The sequence below is a fragment of the Bombina bombina genome, chromosome 1, assembly GCF_027579735.1.
Source record: "Bombina bombina isolate aBomBom1 chromosome 1, aBomBom1.pri, whole genome shotgun sequence".
Classification (NCBI taxonomy): domain Eukaryota; kingdom Metazoa; phylum Chordata; class Amphibia; order Anura; family Bombinatoridae; genus Bombina; species Bombina bombina.
Genome location: NC_069499.1, coordinates 169,053,140 through 169,074,376, shown reverse-complemented (window position 1 = coordinate 169,074,376; position 21,237 = coordinate 169,053,140). Strand labels below are relative to the sequence as shown.

At 39.2% G+C, this 21,237-nt stretch overlaps 1 protein-coding gene across 1 annotated transcript in view; it reads right to left on the bottom strand.

The window, feature by feature from the left end:
• The window catches only part of RAB15 (RAB15, member RAS oncogene family), a 114,284-nt gene that overhangs the window by 79,066 nt on the left and 13,981 nt on the right, over nucleotides 1-21,237 (bottom strand). Inside the window, exon 2 of the mRNA XM_053689558.1 lies at nucleotides 11,327-11,387. Within this exon, the coding sequence (XP_053545533.1) occupies nucleotides 11,327-11,387 (61 nt within the window). The remainder of the gene's footprint in view (nucleotides 1-11,326; nucleotides 11,388-21,237) is intronic.

The window sequence follows — 21,237 nt, the reverse complement described above, 5'->3', positions numbered from 1 at the left end:
ACTTATTAATATGTAAAAAGTGGACTCATTGAGGCGGTGTGCCATAGAACAAGTCCTCAACCCCAAAAGAGGGGGCAACCAACAAAAGATGCTGAACAAGAGGGAGATGTTTTGGATTTTCAAACTAAAAACAAGAATACCTTATGGCCTTAGCTCCTATTATCATTTAATCAACTATCAGGAATAGGTCTTCTATGTCAAATAGGATCAGTCGTGAACGGCGTTTCCTAGTTAGCTAAATTTGCTACAGTGTTGTTGTGTCAGTTTCGCAACATTTGTGCTCTCTATAAATAGAACGGTGCATTCGACTTATTGAGAGACTATGAGAATGAGTATATCATTGCTCCGAGTTGATAACACAACATGTTGAGCGTTTAGATACTGATATTGAAATCTTGCTGTCAATATAATTACAATGTTGTTAAATATATTGTTCTTCCAATAGTGTATCAGTCTACACCTTTGTGTATATATATATTTAGTTCTTAATATGTTAAAATGACTAATTAGCCGCCACTTTGGTCATTTATGTGTTAATATTACTTTAAGGTTCTCAGGTTTGAAGGTGTATGTTTCCTTCAATGATTTTTATCCAATTAGGTGAACAATCTCTTTATATAATCTGTAATAGAGCACAGGGCTATGACTACGGCATCTCGCCGAAATGTGTAAGCAGCGTTTATCACATTACCTTCATCCCCTTTTTGTGGTTATCTCCTGTTTTTTTATTATGGAATACAAAAATAAAAGTGAAGTTTTATTTATATAGAAAATGTGTGCTTGAGCGTACCTTCTTTTTGATTAACTATTACCTTTAGCACAGCTCTAGCACTTGTACACCATGCTTTCACCTGCAGATGCAAATCCCATGGTGATTTTGAATATCACACTGGCTGTGACATCACCAACGGCTACCAGAGGAGCCGATAGAGGAATCTACTGAAATCCGTGAGCGGAGGATCAAGGGAGACAAGGTTCTGGTAATAAGGAGAGTAATCGACACAGTGTACACACTCCTCAGAGTTGAAGTGTGTGTCGCCTCCTCACGAAGAGATCAGGACTTGATACCTCTCCCGCAGGATATCACTCGATCCCGGAGGTCTGGTAAATATATGCCGTATACTATAAAGGGACTTGCTTTCTTGAATATGTTGAGGTTGTATCACTATCTTTTCGCTCTAATGAATATTTTTATCTATCACAGAAGAAAAAAAAAATACTACAAAAAAAAATAAAAAAAACATAATTTATGCTTACCTGATAAATTTATTTCTCTTGTAGTGTATCCAGTCCACAGATCATCCATTACTTGTGGGATATTCTCCTTCCCAACAGGAAGTTGGAAGAGGATCACCCACAGCAGAGCTGCTATATAGCTCCTCCCCTCACTGCCATATCCAGTCATTCGAACGAAACAAGACGAGAAAGGAGAAACCATAGGGTGCAGTGGTGACTGTAGTTTAATTAAAATTTAGACCTGCCTGAAAAGGACAGGGCGGGCCGTGGACTGGATACACTACAAGAGAAATAAATTTATCAGGTAAGCATAAATTATGTTCTCTTGTTAAGTGTATCCAGTCCACGGATCATCCATTACTTGTGGGATACCAATAACAAAGCTAAAAGTACACGGATGATGGGAGGGACAAGGCAGGAACCACTGCCTGTAGAACCTTTCTCCCAAAAACAGCCTCCGAAGAAGCAAAAGTATCAAATTTGTAAAATTTGGAAAAAGTATGAAGGGAAGACCAAGTTGCAGCCTTGCAAATCTGTTCAGAGGCCTCATTTTTAAAGGCCCAGGTGGAAGCCACAGCTCTAGTAGAATGAGCTGTAATCCTTTCAGGAGGCTGCTGTCCAGCAGTCTCATAGGCTAAACGGATTATACTCCGAAGCCAAAAAGAAAGAGAGGTTGCCGAGGCCTTCTGACCTCTCCTCTGTCCAGAGTAAACAACAAACAGGTTAGATGTTTGGCGAAAATCTTTAGTAGCCTGTAAGTAAAACTTCAAGGCACGGACTACGTCTAGATTATGCAAAAGACGTTCCTTCTTTGAAGAAGGATTAGGACATAATGATGGAACAACAATCTCTTGATTGATATTCTTGTTAGAAACCACCTTAGGTAAAAACCCAGGTTTTGTACGCAGAACAACTTTATCTGAATGAAAGATCAGATAAGGAGAATCACAATGTAAGGCAGATAACTCAGAGACTCTTCGAGCCGAGGAAATAGCCATCAGAAAAATAACTTTCCATGAAAGAAGTTTGATATCAATAGAATGAAGGGGTTCAAACGGAACCCCTTGAAGAACTTTAAGAACCAAGTTTAAGCTCCATGGAGGAGCAACAGGTTAAACACAGGCTTAATTCTAACTAAAGCCTGACAAAATGCCTGAACGTCTGGAACTTCTGCCAGACGCTTGTGTAAAAGAATAGACAGAGCAGAAATCTGTCCCTTTAAAAAACTAGCTGATAATCCTTTGTCCAAACCCTCTTGGAGGATGGACAATATCCTAGGAATCCTAACCCTACTCCATGAGTAATTCTTGGATTCACACCAATGAAGATATTTACGCCATATCTTGTGGTAAATTTTCCTGGTGACAGGCTTTCGTGCCTGTATTAAGGTATCAATTACTGACTCGGAGAAGCCACGCTTTGATAGGATCAATCGTTCAATCTCCATGCAGTCAGTCTCAGAGAAAGTAGATTCGGATGATTGAAAGGACCTTGTATTAGAAGGTCTTGTCTCAGAGGCAGAGTCCATGGTGGAAAGGATGACATGTCCACTAGGTCTACATACCAGGTCCTGCGTGGCCACGCAGGCGCTATCAATATCACTGATGCTCTTTCCCGTTTGATTTTGGCAATCAGACGAGGGAGCAGAGGAAACGGTGGAAACACATAAGCCAGGTTGAAGAACCAAGGCGCTGCTAGAGCATCTATCAGTGCCGCTTCTGGGTCCCTGGACTTGGATCCGTAACAAGGAAGCTTGGCGTTCTGGTGAGACGCCATGAGATGCAATTCTGGTTTGCCCAACGGAGAACCAATTGAGCAAACACCTCCGGATGGAGTTCCCATTCCCCCGGATGAAAAGTCTGATGACTTAGAAAATCCGCCTCCCAGTTCTCTACACCTGGGATATGGATCACTGACAGGTGGCAAGAGTGAGTCTCTGCCCAGCGAATTATCTTGGAGACTTCTGACATCGCTAGGGAACTCCTGGTTCCCCCTTGATGGTTGATGTAAGCCACAGTCGTGATGTTGTCCGACTGAAATCTGATGAACCTCAGTGTTGCTAGCTGAGGCCAAGCCAGAAGAGCATTGAATATTGCTCTTAACTCCAGAATATTTATTGGGAGGAGTTTCTCCTCCTGAGTCCATGAACCCTGAGCCTTCAGGGAGTTCCAGACTGCACCCCAACCTAGAAGGCTGGCATCTGTTGTTACAATTGTCCAATCTGGTCTGCGAAAGGTCATACCCTTGGACAGATGGGCCCGAGATAACCACAAGAGAAGAGAATCTCTGGTTTCCTGATCCAGATTTAGTAGAGGGGACAAATCTGTGTAATCCCCATTCCACTGACTGAGCATGCATAATTGCAGCGGTCTGAGATGCAGGCGCGCGAATGGCACTATGTCCATCGCCGCTACCATTAAGCCGATTACTTCCATGCACTGAGCCACCGTGGGGCGCGGAATGGAGTCAAGAATTTAGAAGTTTTGATAACCTGGACTCCATCAGGTAAATTTTCATTTCTACAGAATCTATTAGAGTCCCTAGGAAGGAAACCCTCCTGAGAGGAGATAGAGAACTCTTCTTCGTTCACTTTCCACCCATGCGACCTCAGGAATGCCAGAACTATCTCTGTATGAGATTTGGCAATTTGAAAGCTTGACGCCTGTATCAAGATATCGTCCAGGTAAGGAGCCACCGCTGTGCCTCGCCGTCTTAGGACCGCCAGAAGTGAGCCCAGAACCTTTGTAAAAATTCTTGGGGCTGTAGCCAACCCGAATGGAAGAGCTACAAATTGGTAATGCCTGTTTAGAAAGGCAAACCTCAGGAACTGATGATGATTCTTGTGAATCGGAATGTGAAGGTAGGCATCCTTTAAGTCCACTGTGGTCATGTACTGACCCTCTTGGATCATGGGTAAAATGGTTCGAATAGTTTCCATCTTGAATGACGGAACTCTGAGGAATTTGTTTAGGATCTTTAAATCCAAAATTGGTCTGAAGGTTCCCTCTTTTTGGGAACCACAAACAGATTTGAATAAAACCCCTGTCCTTGTTCCGTCCGCGGAACTGGATGGATCACTTCCATTACAAGGAGATCTTGTACGCAGCTTAGGAATGCCTCTTTCTTTATCTGGTTTGCAGATAATCTTGAAAGGTGAAATCTCCCTTGTGGAGGAGAAGCTTTGAAGTCCAGAAGATATCCCTGAGATATGATCTCCAACGCCCAGGGATCCTGAACATCTCTTGCCCACGCCTGGGCGAAGAGAGAGAGTCTGCCCCCTACTAGATCCGTTGTCAGATAGGGGGCCTCTCCTTCATGCTGTCTTAGAGGCAGCAGCAGGCTTTCTGGCCTGCTTGCCCTTGTTCCAGGACTGGTTAGGTTTCCAGGCCTGCTTGGATTGAGCAAAAGTTCCCTCTTGTTTTGAAGCAGAGGAAGTTGATGCTGCACCTGCCTTGAAATTTCGAAAGGCACGAAAATTAGACTGTTTGGCCTTTGATTTGGCCCTGTCCTGAGGAAGGGTATGACCCTTACCTCCAGTAATGTCAGCAATAATTTATTTCAAACCAGGCCCGAATAAGGTCTGCCCCTTGAAAGGAATGTTGAGTAATTTAGACTTTGAAGTCACATCAGCTGACCAGGATTTGAGCCATAGCGCCCTACGCGCCTGGATGGCGAATCCGGAATTCTTAGCCGTTAGTTTAGTCAAATGAACAATGGCATCAGAAACAAATGAGTTAGCTAGCTTAAGAGTTCTAAGCTTGTCAACAATTTCAGTCAATGGAGCTGTATGGATGGCCTCTTCCAGGGCATCAAACTAGAATGCCGCCGCAGCAGTGACAGGCGCAATGCATGCAAGGGGCTGTAAAATAAAACCTTGTTGAATAAACATTTTCTTAAGGTAACCCTCTAATTTTTTATCCATTGGATCTGAAAAAGCACAACTGTCCTCAACCGGGATAGTGGTATGCTTTGCTAAAGTAGAAACTGCTCCCTCCACCTTAGGGACAGTCTGCCATAAGTCCCGTGTAGTGGCATCTATTGGAAACATTTTTCTAAATATAGGAGGTGGGGAAAAGGGCACACCGGGCCTATCTCACTCCTTACTAATAATTTCTGTAAGCCTTTTAGGTATTGGAAAAACATCAGTACTCACCGGCACTGCATAGTATTTATCCAGCCTACACAATGTCTCTGGCACTGCAATTGTGTCCAGTCATTCAGAGCAGCTAATACCTCCCCAAGCAATACACGGAGGTTCTCAAGCTTAAATTTAAAATTAGAAATCTCTGAATCAGGTCTCCCCGATTCAGAGACGTCACCCACAGACTGAAGCTCTCCGTCCTCAGGTTCTGCATATTGTGACGCAGTATCAGACATGGCTCTTACAGCATCTACGCGCTCTGTATCTCGTCTAACCCCAGAGCTATTGCGCTTGCCTCTCAATTCAGGCAATCTGGATAATACCTCTGACAGGGTATTATTCATGATTGCAGCCATGTCCTGCAAAGTAAATCGCTATGGGCGTCCCTGATGTACTTGGCGCCATATTAGCGTGCGTCCCTTGAGCGGGAGGCGAAGGGTCCGACACGTGGGGAGAGTTAGTCGGCATAACTTCCCCCTCGACAGACCCCTCTGGTGACAATTCTTTTATAGATAAAGACTGATCTTTACTGTTTAAGGTGAAATCAATACATTTAGTACACATTCTCCTATGGGGCTCCACCATGGTTTTTAAACATAATGAACAAGTATCCTCTGTTTCAGACATGTTTGTACAGACTAGCAATGAGACTAGCAAGCTTGGAAAACACTTTAAAGCAAGTTAACAAGCAATATAAAAAAACGTTACTGTGCTTTTAAGAGAAACAAATTTTGACAAAATTTGAAATAACAGTGAAAAAAGGCAGTTACACTAACAAAATTTTTACAGTGTATGTAACAAGTCAGCAGAGCATTGCACCCACTTGCAAATGGATGATTAACCCCTTAATAACAAAAACAGAATAATAAATGACAAAAACGTTTTTTTAAACACAGTCACAACAACTGCCACAGTCTACTGTGATTGTTACCCTCCTCAAACACGACTTTGAAGCCTTTTGAGCCCTTCAGAGATGTCCTGTATCATGCAGAGGGAAGCTGAATGTCTCTGTCAGTATTTTTAGCTGCACAGAAAAGCACTAAAATAGGCCCTTCCCACTCATATTGCAACAGTGGAAAGCCTGTTACTAGGCAAAAATCAAGCCAGCTATGTGGAAAAAAACTAGGCCCCAATAAGTTTTGTCACCAAACATATATAAAAACGATTAACATGCCAGCAAATGTTTTATATTACACTTTTATAAGAGTATGTATCTCTGTTAATAAGCCTGATACCAGTCGCTATCACTGCATTTAAGGCTTAACTTACATTAATCCGGTATCAGCAGCATTTTTCTAGCAAATTCCATCCCTAGAAATATGTTAACTGCACATACCTTATTGCAGGAAAACCTGCACGCCATTCCCCCTCTGAAGTTACCTCACTACTCAGAATATGTGAGAACGGCAGTGGATCTTAGTTACTTCTGCTAAGATCATAGAAATCACAGGCAGATTCTTCTTCTAATGCTGCCTGAGATGACACAGTACACTCCGGTACAATTTAAAAATAACAAACTTTTGATTGAAGTTAAAAAACTAACTATAATACACCACTCTCCTCTTACTACGTCCATCTTTGTTGAGAGTTGCAAGAGAATGACTGGATATGGCAGTGAGGGGAGGAGCTATATAGCAGCTCTGCTGTGGGTGATCCTCTTGCAACTTCCTGTTGGGAAGGAGAATATCCCACAAGTAATGGATGATCCGTGGACTGGATACACTTAACAAGAGAAATAGCACACAATTTAAATTTAAATGAACTAAAACTAGCTAAAAGGCTCTGAAAAGAGCCTTTGGGTCTCACAACAAATAACTAAAAAAAAAATAAAAAAAAAATGAACCCCTAAAAAAAAAAATGCAGAGCAAAAAAGTGGTGCTGTGTTAGTGCCAGTGATCACCATATGGTAAGCTAGGGGTTAATGGCTCTGAAAAGGGCCTTTGGGTCTCAGTTTTTTACAAATATCAATTAAAACTAGCTAAATGGCTCTGAAAAAAAGCGTTTAGGTCTCACAAAAAATAACTAAAAATAAAATTAAAAAAATTAACTAAAAAATGCACTGAGCAAAAAAAATAAATTGATCACTGACAAGCTAGGGGTTAATGGCTCTGAAAAGAACCGTTGGGTCTCATAATGTTTAACAAATATATAAGCTAAATCTCTGTTAAACACAGATCTCTCTCACTAAAACACAAGCGAGGAGAGGGAGGGAGATCTACACTGGTCAGAGTCAATATTTACTAATATTGACAAAATCAGACAAATTGGATTTTTTATTATTATAAATTCAATTATAGGGGTAAGCTCAGATTGGGTGACCATGTGGAGCAAAACCAGACGTGATCAAAAAACGGAGACCGGCAGTCAGGAACAGTATTGCAGGATGCCTCAACATCGAAGCAATAATGATTGAGCGGCTTGAAGCGATCTTGATCACTTGCAGCAGTAAGATTACCCAAGGACGTGGCAGGTACGTCCTTGGTCCTTAACAGCCGCTTTTTGAAGGACGTGCCTGACACGTCCTCGGTCATTAAGGGGTTAAAGGGACAGTCTAGTCAAAAATAAACTTTCATAATTTAAATAGAGCATGTCATGTTAAACAACATTCCAATTTACTTTTATCATCAAATGTACTTCGTACTCTTGGTAATCTTAGTTGAAAACTAAACATAGGTAGGCTCATATGATGATTTCAAAGCCCTTTAAGGCTGCCTCTTATAACTTGCTATTTTATTTGCTTTGCACAACATGGGGAGTGCTAGTTCATGTGAGCCATATAGATAACATACACCTAGATTAAAAGTTTTGTGCTATAGAGGGTGCGAAACGAACGCAACAAAAGTTGCGTTATTTCACCCTCCGTAGCACTGCCATAACAAGTTTCTAAAAAGCCTCCTTGTGCGTATGATATGGAGGCGATGAGCTCCATACCGCACAAAATAAAAGGGCTGTGAATATGTGCTTGTGCACGCTTTCCCCATATCCATAGAAAAAGAAAGAGAAAAAGAGAAAAAGAAAGAGTGTGAGAGAGAGTGAGAGAGAGTGTGAGAAAAATACACCTGAAGCGCGAAATGGCGATCGCTATAACGCAACCACATTGAGGTCTATGGGGGGAAAAAAGTTACGCTTAAACCTAACACCCTGACATAAACCCCAAGTCTAAACACCCCTAATCTGCCGCCCCCGACACCTAAATAAAGTTATTAACCCCTAATCTGCCGCTCCCGACATCGCAGCCACTAAATAAAGTTATTAACTCCTAAACCTCTGGCCTTCCACATCACTGCAACTAAATAAACCTATTAAACAAACAATTAACCTATTATACTAAAATTAAAATAACTACCAATTAAATAAACTAAATTACACATAAAAAAAATGTAAGTCTAAAAATTACTAAAAAAATGAAATACTAAATTACAAAAAATAAATGAAATTATCCAAAATAAAAACAATTACACATAATCTAATAGCCCTATAAAAATAAAAAAGCCCCCCAAAATAAAATAAAAAACCCTAGCCTACAATAAACTACCAATAGAATTGCACTAGCTCTCATCCTATTGGCTGATTTGAATTTTTAAAAATCAAATCAGCCATTAGGAATGCAAGGGACGCCATTTTGAAAAGGCTCCCTTGCATTGGAGATTAAGTGTACGGTGGTGACTGTATGAAGAAGACGCTCTGTGCCAGATGTCCTCACTGATGGACCCACTCCGTGCCGCCGGGATGAAGATAGAAGACGCCGCCTGGATGTCCGGACTTCCGAAACTGTATGCAGATCGTCGGGGGGTTAGTGTTAGGTTTTTTTTTAGGTGGGTTTTATTTTTAGATTAGGGTTTGGGCTTTTTTAAATAAGCTAAATGCCCTTTTAAAGGGCAATGCAAAAGAGCAAAATGCCATTTTCAGGGCAATGGGTAGCTTAGGTTTTTGTTAGGATTTTTATTTGGGGGGTTGGGTGGTGGGTTTTACTGTTGGGGGTCTTTGTATTGTATTTTTTTTAACAGGTAGAAGATATGATTTATTTAGGGCAATGCCCTACAAAAGGCCCTTTTAAGGGCTATTGGTAGTTTATTGTAGGCTAGGGTTTTTTTATTTTGGGTGGCTTTTTAAATTTTTATAGGGCTATTAGATTAGGTATAATTATTTTTATTTTGGATAATTTCGGTTGTTATTTTTCGTAATTTAGTGTGTTATTTTTTGTAATTTAGTGTGTTATTTTTCATAATTTAGTGTGTGATTTTTTGTAATTTAGTGTGTTATTTTTTGTAATTTTAGACATTTTTTTTAGTAGTGTTAGGTTTTTTTTGTGTGTGTATAATTTAGTTTAATTTGTAGTTATTTTAATTCTAGTATAATAGTTATGTTAGGTTAATTGTCAGTTTAAACTTTTTTTTTATTACACAGGTAAGTTTTTAATTATTTTAAGATAGGGATATTGTAATTTTAATTTAAAGTTAGGGGGTTGTTAGGTTTAGGGGTTAATAGGTTTATTTAAGGGCGGTGGTATGGAAAGCCAGAGGTTTAGGGGTTAATAACTTCATTTAGTGGCGGCGATGTCAAGGAGCGGTGGAATAGGGGTTAATATCTTTATTATAGTGGCGGCAATGTCGGGAGCAGCAGATTATGGGTTAATACATTTTAAATAGTGTTTGCGATGCGGGAGGCCGGCAGAATAGGGGTTAATAGGTAGTTTATGGGTGTTAGTGTACTTTGTAACATTTTAGTTATGAGTTTTGTGAAACATTTTTGTTGCGCAAAACTCATAACTACTGCTCTCAGTTGGCAGATAGTGTCGGTATAGGCTGGAACGCAAGAATTTTAGCCTCACCGCACAACCTGTAATACCGGCGCTATGGAAATCCCACGCAAAAACATTTTTTTTAGTGACGTTGCGTTACAGGCTAAAATGCTTGCGGTATAGTTATACCGACACAACTCGTAATAGCTGCGTTACTGTTTTAACACCGAACTGGCCATTTTTTCAGCGTTAAAATCATAACACAAAACTCGTAATCTAGGTGATTTTGATCACGCCCGTGGCTTGTGGCAGACACTTGCACTAATTGGCTAAAATGCAAGTCAATAGATAATAAATAGTCATGTAATCAGGGGGCTGTAAGAAGATGCTTAGATACAAGGTAATCACAGAGGTAAAAAGTATATTAATATAACAGTGTTGGTTATGCAAAACTGGGGAATGGGTAATAAAGGGATTATCTGTCTTATAAAACAATAAAAAATTCTGGTGTAGACTGTCCCTTTAAATAAATGTAATATACAATTGCGGAGGGCGACAGAGTTGTGCGTCTAGCATAAAACCAAAATAGTAGTTTTTGCGGTATACTGCATCAAGAACTCTTTACATGGTTATGATTTGCAACTAATTGTATCGCCCTCCACTCTAGTCTACTAAAACCTCTATTGCTTTGCTCCACTGCCAGAGAATTAATCGCCTTCATGCTTACAATCCTTACATCCTGCCCTATTTTCTTCCCAATCCTGATACCCTAATTCCAACCTTGACCAATCTCTCTGACCTCTTCCAGGGGATCATTTCCATTACACTTCAAAACAAGCAAACTTTAATCTTATGCTGAAACAAACCCTCTCGTTACAAATTTAGCAGCTAACTACAAGCCTATCACTTTGCAAACTAATAATTATTGATCATAGTGTTTTTTGTTGCATGAATAATAATACTTTTCAAAAATCAATTTTGAACTTAAAGGGCCTCTAGTGATACAATGGGGTTAATCATAGTTAAAGATCTCTACTAGTCTTGAGTGGAAACTGCTGCCGACTCAAATCGGCAGGGCTAGTTGTTCAGCATGTAATAGTAACACTATAACATCCCTTTAATAAGTCATTTTAATGCAAAAATGGCATCCTCTAATTTGTTAGACCATAGACAACTCTTTTCTAACAATATCCCAGATCTTTACTTACCAGATCTGTATCCGTACTTTGATTCCATCAACATCGATTGTTTTCATTTTAAAATCAACCCCTGGAAATCAAGGAAAAAGAAAAGTAAATAATTATCAACTATATAAAATGATTTGGTATTCATTACATTTAAAAGGGACAGTATACAGCAATTTTCATATAACTGCATGTAATAGACACTACTATAAAGAATAATATGCACAGATACAGATCTAAAAATCCAGTAAAAAAACATTTCAAAACTTACTTACAAGCTCTCAGTTTAGCTCTGTTGAAAGGGTTAGCTGAAACACCCACTAAAAGTGTTTCTACAGACCCTCCCCCGCTCCCCCTGCATATGAAAAGACTATTTACACAAACAAGCTGGAGTAGGAATACATCAGTATTCTCCTAAAACTTTGAGGCTTGGTTAGGAAAATAAGCACAATGTTATACTATACATTTAAAAAAAAAAAACTGTACTGGCTATATAAATGGATCATCTACAAAACATTTATACAAAGAAAAATCTAGTGTATAATGTTCTTTAAAGGGACAGTTTACTCAAAAATTTTCTCCCCTTTATTTTGTTCCCAATGATCCACTTTACCTGCTGGAGTGTATTAAATTGTTTATAAGTAGATCATTTACCCTTATATTGGCATTTGAAATAGTTGATTTAGCATGTGGTATCCCCACCTATTCTGAAAGTTTGTGGCCGCAGGTCCCAGCTATAGATAAGCTTTGTAAACACAGCCAGCAGAAGAAATAATACTCCCAGTAGGATATAGCAGAGATAAGGTAATAAAATGTTGATTTTCCATTGTTCTCTCCATGCACTGGTGATTGTTTTATGGACAGATATAAGATTAAGAAACATATTTATGTACACAATGTGATACAGTAATGAGATCTGTTTATACCTACAAGCTCAGCCCATTTTATTAGGTTGTGGCTTCAAAACACAAAATCAGAGCTTTAATATTCACAAATAAACCTTTAAAAGCTAATTTTCATAGATTTTTTACTCCGCAGTTGGTAAAAAAAAAAAGCAATTGTAAACACATTAAGGGAAAACTATTTTACAGTATACTGTCCCTTTAAGTACAGAGCAGATGGAATAATATGGATTTTTTGTGAGTTTTGTTAAATATTGATAAAAAGTAGTGTTCATATAATTGTCATTCAGTATAGCAATAAGCTAAATACATTAAACTTCATCAAAATACCCAATGAAAAGAATGTGGGTAGTAAGCACTGTGTTACCAGGAATTTTACTAGCAATACAAATCATTATTCTGCAAATTTCCTTTATGTTTAGTGACACCACAGTACATGAATTCTGACATTTTAGGAATGAATCCAACCAGACAATTAAAATGATCAAAGATTTAAAAGGAGAAGATGTGTCTTAGATTGCTTAAGGCTGGATGTTACAAAAACAACATTCTGGATTTCTTATTCTAAGAACAGAAAAGCACCTAGAAGCTTACAGCACCAAGTTGTAGATATTGAAAAAAATCACCAAGTGAGACAGCTATTACTGGCACACCTGGTGTAACAAATGCTGCTGGTGTGCAAAAAGTCATAATTTATTGCATCCTGTCAAAAAGCAGCTTTTTGTACTACTTCACCCGATTCAAAGAATTAGTCCTGTGTCCTAAAGGGACATAACCTACATTTATTTTTCTTTCATAATTCAGATACAGCATATATTTTTTTACAAAATTTTCCAATTTACTTCTATTATCAAATTTGTATTATTCTTTTGGTATCCTTTGTGGAAGAAAAAGCAACACTACTGAGAGTTAGTTGAACACAGGCCAATGAAAAAGAGGAATATATATGCACCACCAATCAGCAGCTAGCTCCCAGTAGTGCATTACTACTCCTGTGCCTACCTAGGTATGTTTTTCAACAAAAGGATTCTACCAGAATGAAGCAAGTTAAATAATGGAAGTAAATTGAAAAGTTGTTTAAAATTATACGTTTTATCTGCACAATTAATGAAAGATGTGGGGTTTCTTTTCCCAGTATTGTAAATAACCCATGCTACCCTTAATTGAATTATTAACCAATCAGGTATCTTCAGAGACTCTGCAAGTATGAACCCCTTAACATTAACAATGGGAAATATACCATGGGAGTCTTTGCAACATGGTAGGTCACGGAGGGGAGCCCTTGGGTGCCAAGATCAACCCTGCATTAGCGTTCTGGTGCTCCCTTAGTACAGGGTGAGCTTGCTTTGGTAGTCACGCATTTTGCATGGTTGGGGAGAGTGTGGGAATGACACTCCAAGGTGCAAGACACTAGGATATGAGCATGTGATTAGAGTCGGAAAATTGAACTAATGTGAGTTAGGGAGAGCAATAGTTAAAGGGACATGAAAGCCAACATTTTTCTTTCATGATACAGATAAGAGTGTACATTTCTAAACAACTTTCCAATGTATTTCTATATCAAATTTATTTAGTTCTCTGTGTCATTTGATGAAAAACAAATTAGGCAGGTGCAAGATTGTTCATGTGACTGGAGCAATATATGGCAGCAGATCCGGCTTCCTCCAATCATGACTTCAGGCAATGACTACCCTGGGGGAAAGCCTTGTTTGGAGGAAGCCGGATTAGTCATTGCTGACGTGTGATGAGAGGATTTCCAGGAGGGGGAGCTGCTCTGGCTGTGAAAAAAAAAAAAAAAAAAAATACGTTTTTACTGCCCCTGTTTTTAATAATATTTTTTAAAAACGGGCTTTCATTCACCAAATTTTACCTTCACTTTAAGTCAAAATAACTAGCAACAGCTTAAGTCAAAATAACTAGCAACATTGTCTCAATAACATAAAGACACTGTCTCATACATTTGTGTGACATTCAAAGGAAAGGAGAACACACAGTCTCTCAATGAACTGAGGGCACTTAGTGCTTACGCACTTCCTACAAAATTACTTTCCAGAAAATCCACAAAATAGAAAGTTCATGCGGCTTTATTCCGAGCACATAGTGCAACTGCACGCTCAGATAACTTAACCAGACCTTATATCATAAGTCAACAGTCCTGAACTGATAAACCCAGGGAGGATTCACTTACGGATCCAGAGCTTCCCAAACGACCGGGTCTGTCCTTTCAAAACTAGACCTGTATTACTGATTGAGCTGTCAAACGTAGGTTTTTTTTATCCGTTGACAATGCCGACTGCACTGCGTTTAAGACTTGCTGTTTATTCACGATATCCTCTGTGCTGTGTGTGGGTCGCTTGCTTCCAAACTCAAGTGTTATCCATTCCAGGCTACCAAACACTAAGTTTCACCCTAGATCGCTGCCCTTTACTGTGCCAATCTCTAGGAAGTCACTGATTGGAGTATAGCATGATTTGCTCTACGCATTCTTTTAAGCGACAGGCTAAATATACATACATACATACAAAACTTGCAGCTCTCTAAGGTCACCCAAAGCTTGCGTACTAGATCCAAATCAAAACACATACTTGTTTTATTGACCATTTTTGGAGAGAGGTTTAAAAATGATGCTGTGGTTATGGTTAAAATAATAACTACAGGGGTCTCAGGGATCCCAATTGAAACTAGTCCCACGCATCTAGGGGCCTTTCCTGGCCCTTCAGTCAGTAGTGCCATACCTACAGGGGGCTCCATGTGCATCATGCCTGGTCTCTCTGTAAGTATATATATTTTCCTTTACAAATATGAAGGGAATGTTTCCAATATGGCCACCACAGTGTGGTTCTACAGAAAACCCTCCCACCATATTTATACAGGAAGGCTGCAAAAGTGCAGAATGTATGGCTTGACTAAGGGGGAAGATCGACTGATAGTCATAGATAAGCAGCTCCTATGCGGCTGCCCGGTTATACTTTGCTAATTGCTAACAGCAAGAAAGGGCCCTAATTGCCTTCGCGTTGAGGTCTAGTTATGACACTGGCTGGGGTTAACTTTTTTATCCCTTTAAATATTTATCTGTGGCATTTCGTTATGAGATAAAAAAAAGCTTAAAAAGGGATAGAAAGGTCAAAAATGAAATGCATGGGTGTATTTCAATTTAATAGGCGTTTTTGCAATATACTTTTATCAGCAAAAATGCTTTTAGTAAAAAGTTACTGCCGTTTTCAGCGGCATACACACATATCCTGTGAGGGCCTGTGCACCAGTATTCAAACACCATGCTTGCTCAGACTGGTGGTGGTGTGTATTGCTTCTGAAGACATAGGCCTCTATTTAAGAAAGTCTGGCGGACCTGATCCGACAGTGTGGATCAGGTCCGCCAGACCTCGCTGAATGCGGCGAGCAATACGCTCGCCGCATTCAGCATTGCACCAGCAGCTCACAAGAGCTGCTGGTGCAATGCCGCACCCTGCAGACTTGCGGCCAATGGGCCGCCAGCAGGGGGGGTGTCAATCAACCCGATTGTACTCGATCGGGTTGATTTCCGGCGATGTCTGTCCGCCTGCTCAGAGCAGGCGGACAGGTTATGGAGCAGCGGTCTTTGCTGTTTCTGGCAGTTACTAGAAGCATTTTTGCTAATGGAAGTACAGTGTTAAAATGCTTATATTTCAAATTTAAATTAATTTAAATTAAAATTAAATATGTATGTAATCAATAAATAAGTCAATTTATATTTTCAATTCTTACCATACTCATTAAGAAACTTTCAATCTTTATATTAACTCCTTGCCGTGATTAATTTAGAAGATGGACAAAGGGCTGAAGTCTGGCTTATCTCTGGTGCCACTGAGATTAGTGAATGTGCTACAATTGTCCAGGGTACTCTATAATAACACACATCCAAAGTTATTATGGATATTAAATGAGGTCTTGAAAGACCAGTCACTGAAATATACGAGCAAATTGTAATGGCTATTTTTAGAACCCACCTTGCTGAGACTTTAGGATACATTTACCAAATATTTAAGATTTTTTATTAAGCTTTTATATCATTATAAGGATATATTAAACTGATACTGACCAGGGTTGAACCAATCAGCCAATCGGATTGAACTTGAATCTGATTGGCTGATTCAATCAGCCAGATTTTTCTACCCTAATTCCGATTGGCTGATAGAATCCTATCAGCCAATCGGAATTCGACGGACCATATTGGATGACGTCATTTAAAGGAACCTCATTCGTCGGGAAGTCATCATGCCGGATGGATGTTCCGCGTCGGAGAAGCGAAGAAAGAAAATTGAAGATGCCGCTTGGAAGAAAACTTCGCCCGATGGAGGACCTCTTCTTTGCCGCTTGATTGAAGACATCGCCCGGATGGAAGACTTCTTCTTTGCCACTTGGATGAAGACATCGCCCGGATCGGATGAAGAGTTCTGCCCGGCTGGGTGAAGACAAGGTAGGGAGATTTTCAGGGGGGTAGTGTTAGGTTTATTTAAGGGTGGTTTGGGTTAGAGTAGGGGTATGTTGGTGGTGGGTTGTAATGTTGGGGGGGGGGTATTGTGTTTTTTTTTTTTACAGGCAAAAGAGCTGATTTCTTTGGGGCATGCCCTGCAAAAAAGCCCTTTTAAGGGCTGGTAACGTAATAGAGCTGTTAACTTTTTTAATTTAGAAAAAGGTAGGGAATTTTTTTTCATTTTGGGGGGCTTTATTATTTTATTAGGGGGCTTAGAATAGGTGTAATTAGCTTAAAAATCTTGTAATCTTTTATTTTTTGTAATTTAGTTTAGATATTTGTAGTTTATTTAATTTATTGATAGTGTAGGTGTATTTGTAACTTAGGTTAGGATTTATTTTACAGGTAAATTGGTAATTATTTTAACTAGGTAGCTATAAAATAGTTATTAACTATTTAATAGCTATTGTACCTAGTTAAAATAAATACCAAGTTACCTGTAAAATAAATATAAACCCTAAAATAGCTACAATGTAATTATTAATTACATTGTAGCTATCTTAGGGTTTATTTTATAGGTAAGTATTTAAATAGGAATATTGTAATTAATAATATTAATATTAGATTTATTTTAATAAGGATTTAGTTAGGGATGTTAGAGTTAGATAGGGTTATTATACTTAAAAAAAAAAAAAAAAAAAAATTATATATATATATATATATATATATATATATAATATAACGATATTAACCCTAATATAATTAGGGTTAATATATATAATATAATAACTATATTAACCCTAATATAATTAGGGTTAATATAGTTACTATAGCTGGCGGTGGTGTAGGGGGATTTGATTAGGGGTTAATAATGTATTTAATATAGCTGGCGGCGGTATAGGGGGATTAGATTAGGGGTTAATTAATTTAATATAGCTGGCGGCGGGGTAGGGGGATTAAATTAGGGGTTAATAATTTTAATATAGCTGGCGGCGGGGTAGGGGGATTAGATTAGGGGTTAATAATTTTAATATAGCTGGCGGCGGTGTAAGGGGCTCACATTAGGGGGTAGTTAATGTAGGTGGCGGCGGGGTAGGAGCTCACATTAGGGGGTAATATAGATAATGTAGGTGGCGGCGGGGTCCGGGAGTGGCGGTTTAGGGGTTAATAACTGTATTAGGTGGCGGCGGGGTCCCGGGAGCGGCGGTTTAGGGGTTAATACATTTTTTATTGTTAGGATAGTGAGGGGGGATAGCGGATAGAGGGTTAGACGTGTCGGGCTATGTTTGGGAGGCGTGTTAGACAGTATGGGTGATTTTATAACTTAGTCAGGTTTTGTAGGCGCCGGCAGTTTCTTAAGTGCCGTAAGTCACTGGCGACTCCAGAAATTTGTACTTACGCTGATTTCTGGACATCGTTGGTTTATCCCACTTACGGAACTTTAGCCTCTGACGGCGCCGTATATGGGATAGCTCGAGTTGCGAGCTGAAACTACGGGCGGTGGGGGTTCCCTCGCTTGCGCCGCAAACTACGATCTATATCGGATCGCGCCCTATGTTTCCCTCCATGTTTAGAGACCCTCTAAAGCAGACCTTTTCAAAAGGACAGTCTAGGCCAAAATACACTTTCATGATTCAGATAGAGCATGTAATTTTAAACAATTTTCCAATTTACTTTTATCCCCAATTTTGCTTTGTTCTCTTGGTATTCTTAGTTGAAAGCTTAATCTAGGAGGTTCATATGCTAATTTCTTAGACCTTGAAAGCCACCTCTTTTCAGAATGCATTTCAACAGTTTTTCACCACTAGAGGGTGTTAGTTCACGTATTTTATATAGATAACACTGTGCTCGTGCACGTGAAGTTATCTGGGAGCAGGCAGTGACGGCTAAACTGCAAGTCTGTCAAAAGAACTGAAGTAAAGGGGCAGTTTGCAGAGGCTTAGATACAAGATAATCACAGAGGTTAAAAGTATATTATTATAACTGTTGGTTATGCAAAACTGGGGAATGGGTAATAAAAAGGGATTATCTATCTTTTAGAACAATAAAAATTCTGGTGTAGACTGTCCCTTTAAACTTTTTCCACTCATGATCCCATTTCATGCAATACATTTTTCTGGTACCCCGGGTATATTAAATAGGTATACAAATCAAACATTTACTGATGATAAAATCATAAAGAAAATTTTAAAACAATTTTTGGTATACATATACATTTTAACATTTATTAAAGACCAAATCAAATTTGCATACTAATGAGATGGATGTGCTTGTTTAATTTTTACATAAAGAATTAAACCTTGACTGAATATTTGATACTGCAGGACGTAGAGCATCTTCAACGTTTTTCAGAGGTGATCAATATTTTGTTTTAATAATAGTCAATGCTGAGAACGCCGCTTCGCATAAATACGTAGCACAAAATGGCAGAAGTATGTTTAGGGCCATTTCAGAAATTGTTGGAAATTCTGTCCTAATTTCAAGATTTTTTCTGAAACTGAAGTTTGAAACTTTGTCACTTGATAACTCGGCAAATTCTTCTTGAACCTTTAATTGTAAGAAAGAAGAGGGCGACCCCTAGTGCAAATCAATTGAGGACATATAATGGATATCGACTTGTGCTGACAAAGGAATACTCACAAATTATATTGCACACTGTAGTGCAAATGGAGTATACTAGGTATATTATGGTGACCTAGCGCACATATGAACCCAGGTTGTACTGCTGCAATTGAAGATAGACTCCGGATACAGATGATGGACGTCAGAACAATGGAAGAAGACTCCAGTATAAATATATATAATAAAATGTTTAATTAAAAAAAGAAAAAAAAAAAAAAAAAAAAAAAAAAAAAAAAAAGGTACACAGATATAACAAACCTGTGATACAATGCTACGCGTTTCTAAGCGCTCACCGCGCTTTTTCCTCAGGCAAATGGCAGATGACTGATGTTTTTGATTTCCATTGAGTATGGTTTTTGAACCCAACTGTTTTTGTAAATCAAAATTTGAAGTGAAGTGTATATATATATATCTGAAGGACACAGTAATATTTCAGTAGTGAAATGATGTTTATTGAATTTACAGGAAATGTGCAATATGCATCAAAACGAAATTAGACAGGTGCATAAATTTGGGCACCCCAACAGATATATTGCAATAATATTTAGTAGAGCCTCCTTTAGCAGAAATAACAGCCTCTAGACGTTTCCTATAGCCTGTAATGAGTGTCTGGATTCTGGATGAAGGTATTTTGGACAATTCCTCCTTGCAAAATATCTCCAGTTCAGTTAGGTTTGATGGTGGCCGAGCATGGACAGCCCGCTTCAAATCACCCTACAGATTTTTAATGATACTCAGATCTGGGGACTGGGATTGCCATTCCAGAACAATATACTTGTTCCGCTGCATAAATAACAGAGTAGATTTTGAGCATTGTTTTGGGTCTTCGTCTTGTTGAAATATCCAGCTCCGGCGTAACTTCAACTTTGTGACGGATTCCTCAAACATTATTCTCAAGTATCTGCTGATATTGAGTGGAATCCATGTGACCCTCAACTTTAACAAGATTCCCAGTACCGGCACTGGCCACACAGCATGATGGAACATCCACCAAATTTTGCTGTGACTAGCAAGTGTTTGTCTTGGAACGCTGTGTTCTTTTGACACCATGCATAACGCCTTGTTATGACCAAATAACTCAAGCTTTGTTTCATCAGTCCACAGCACCTTCTTCCAAAATGAAACTGGCTTGTCCAAACGTGCGTTTGCATACCTCAAGCGACTTTGTTTGTGGCGTGTGTGCAGAAAAGGCTTCTTCCGCATCACTCTTCCATACACTGAATTTTTGAGCGATGCACAGTGACACCATCTGCAGCAAGATGATGTTGTAGGTCTTTGGAGGTGGTCTGTGGGCTATTTTTGACTGTTCTCACTATCCTTTGCCTCTCCGATATTTTACTTCTGGCACTAACAAGAACTGTGCCTGTGGCCTTCCATTTTCTCACTATGTTCCTCACAGTGGACACTTACAGCTTAAATAGCTTTTTGTAGCCTTCCCCTAAACCATAATGTTGAACAATCTCCTGGACTGAGGCTTGGAATCGTGAGGACCGGAACCGACACTATACGGTGTACCGACTATAACAACCCCCCTCCCTCTTTCCATGCACTTACCTGCTCGTCGCCAGCCAAGAGCTCCGTCCTTCCCTCTGCTGCCAGCCTCTCCAAGCACCAACTCTCCAAGCGTGAACTGATTTGCGCAACATTTAAAAAAAAAAAAAATGAAATGAGATTTTTTTTTTATATGCTTTGCACTGTGCGACCCACAGTTTAAGAAGGGCTGCTCTAAAGCATTTTTCTCACTCCAACAAAACCATCTAACTTTAAAACAGGGAATATAGATATGAGAATTAGAAAATATAAATGGAGAATGCCATTTTGTGTGCTTGTTTATAAAACAAACATATACACTAGATGGCCAAAAGTATTTGGACACCTGACCATCACACCTATATGAGCTTGTTGGACATCTCATTCCAAAACCTTGGGCATTAAAAACGTAGTTGCCCTCCCCTCTC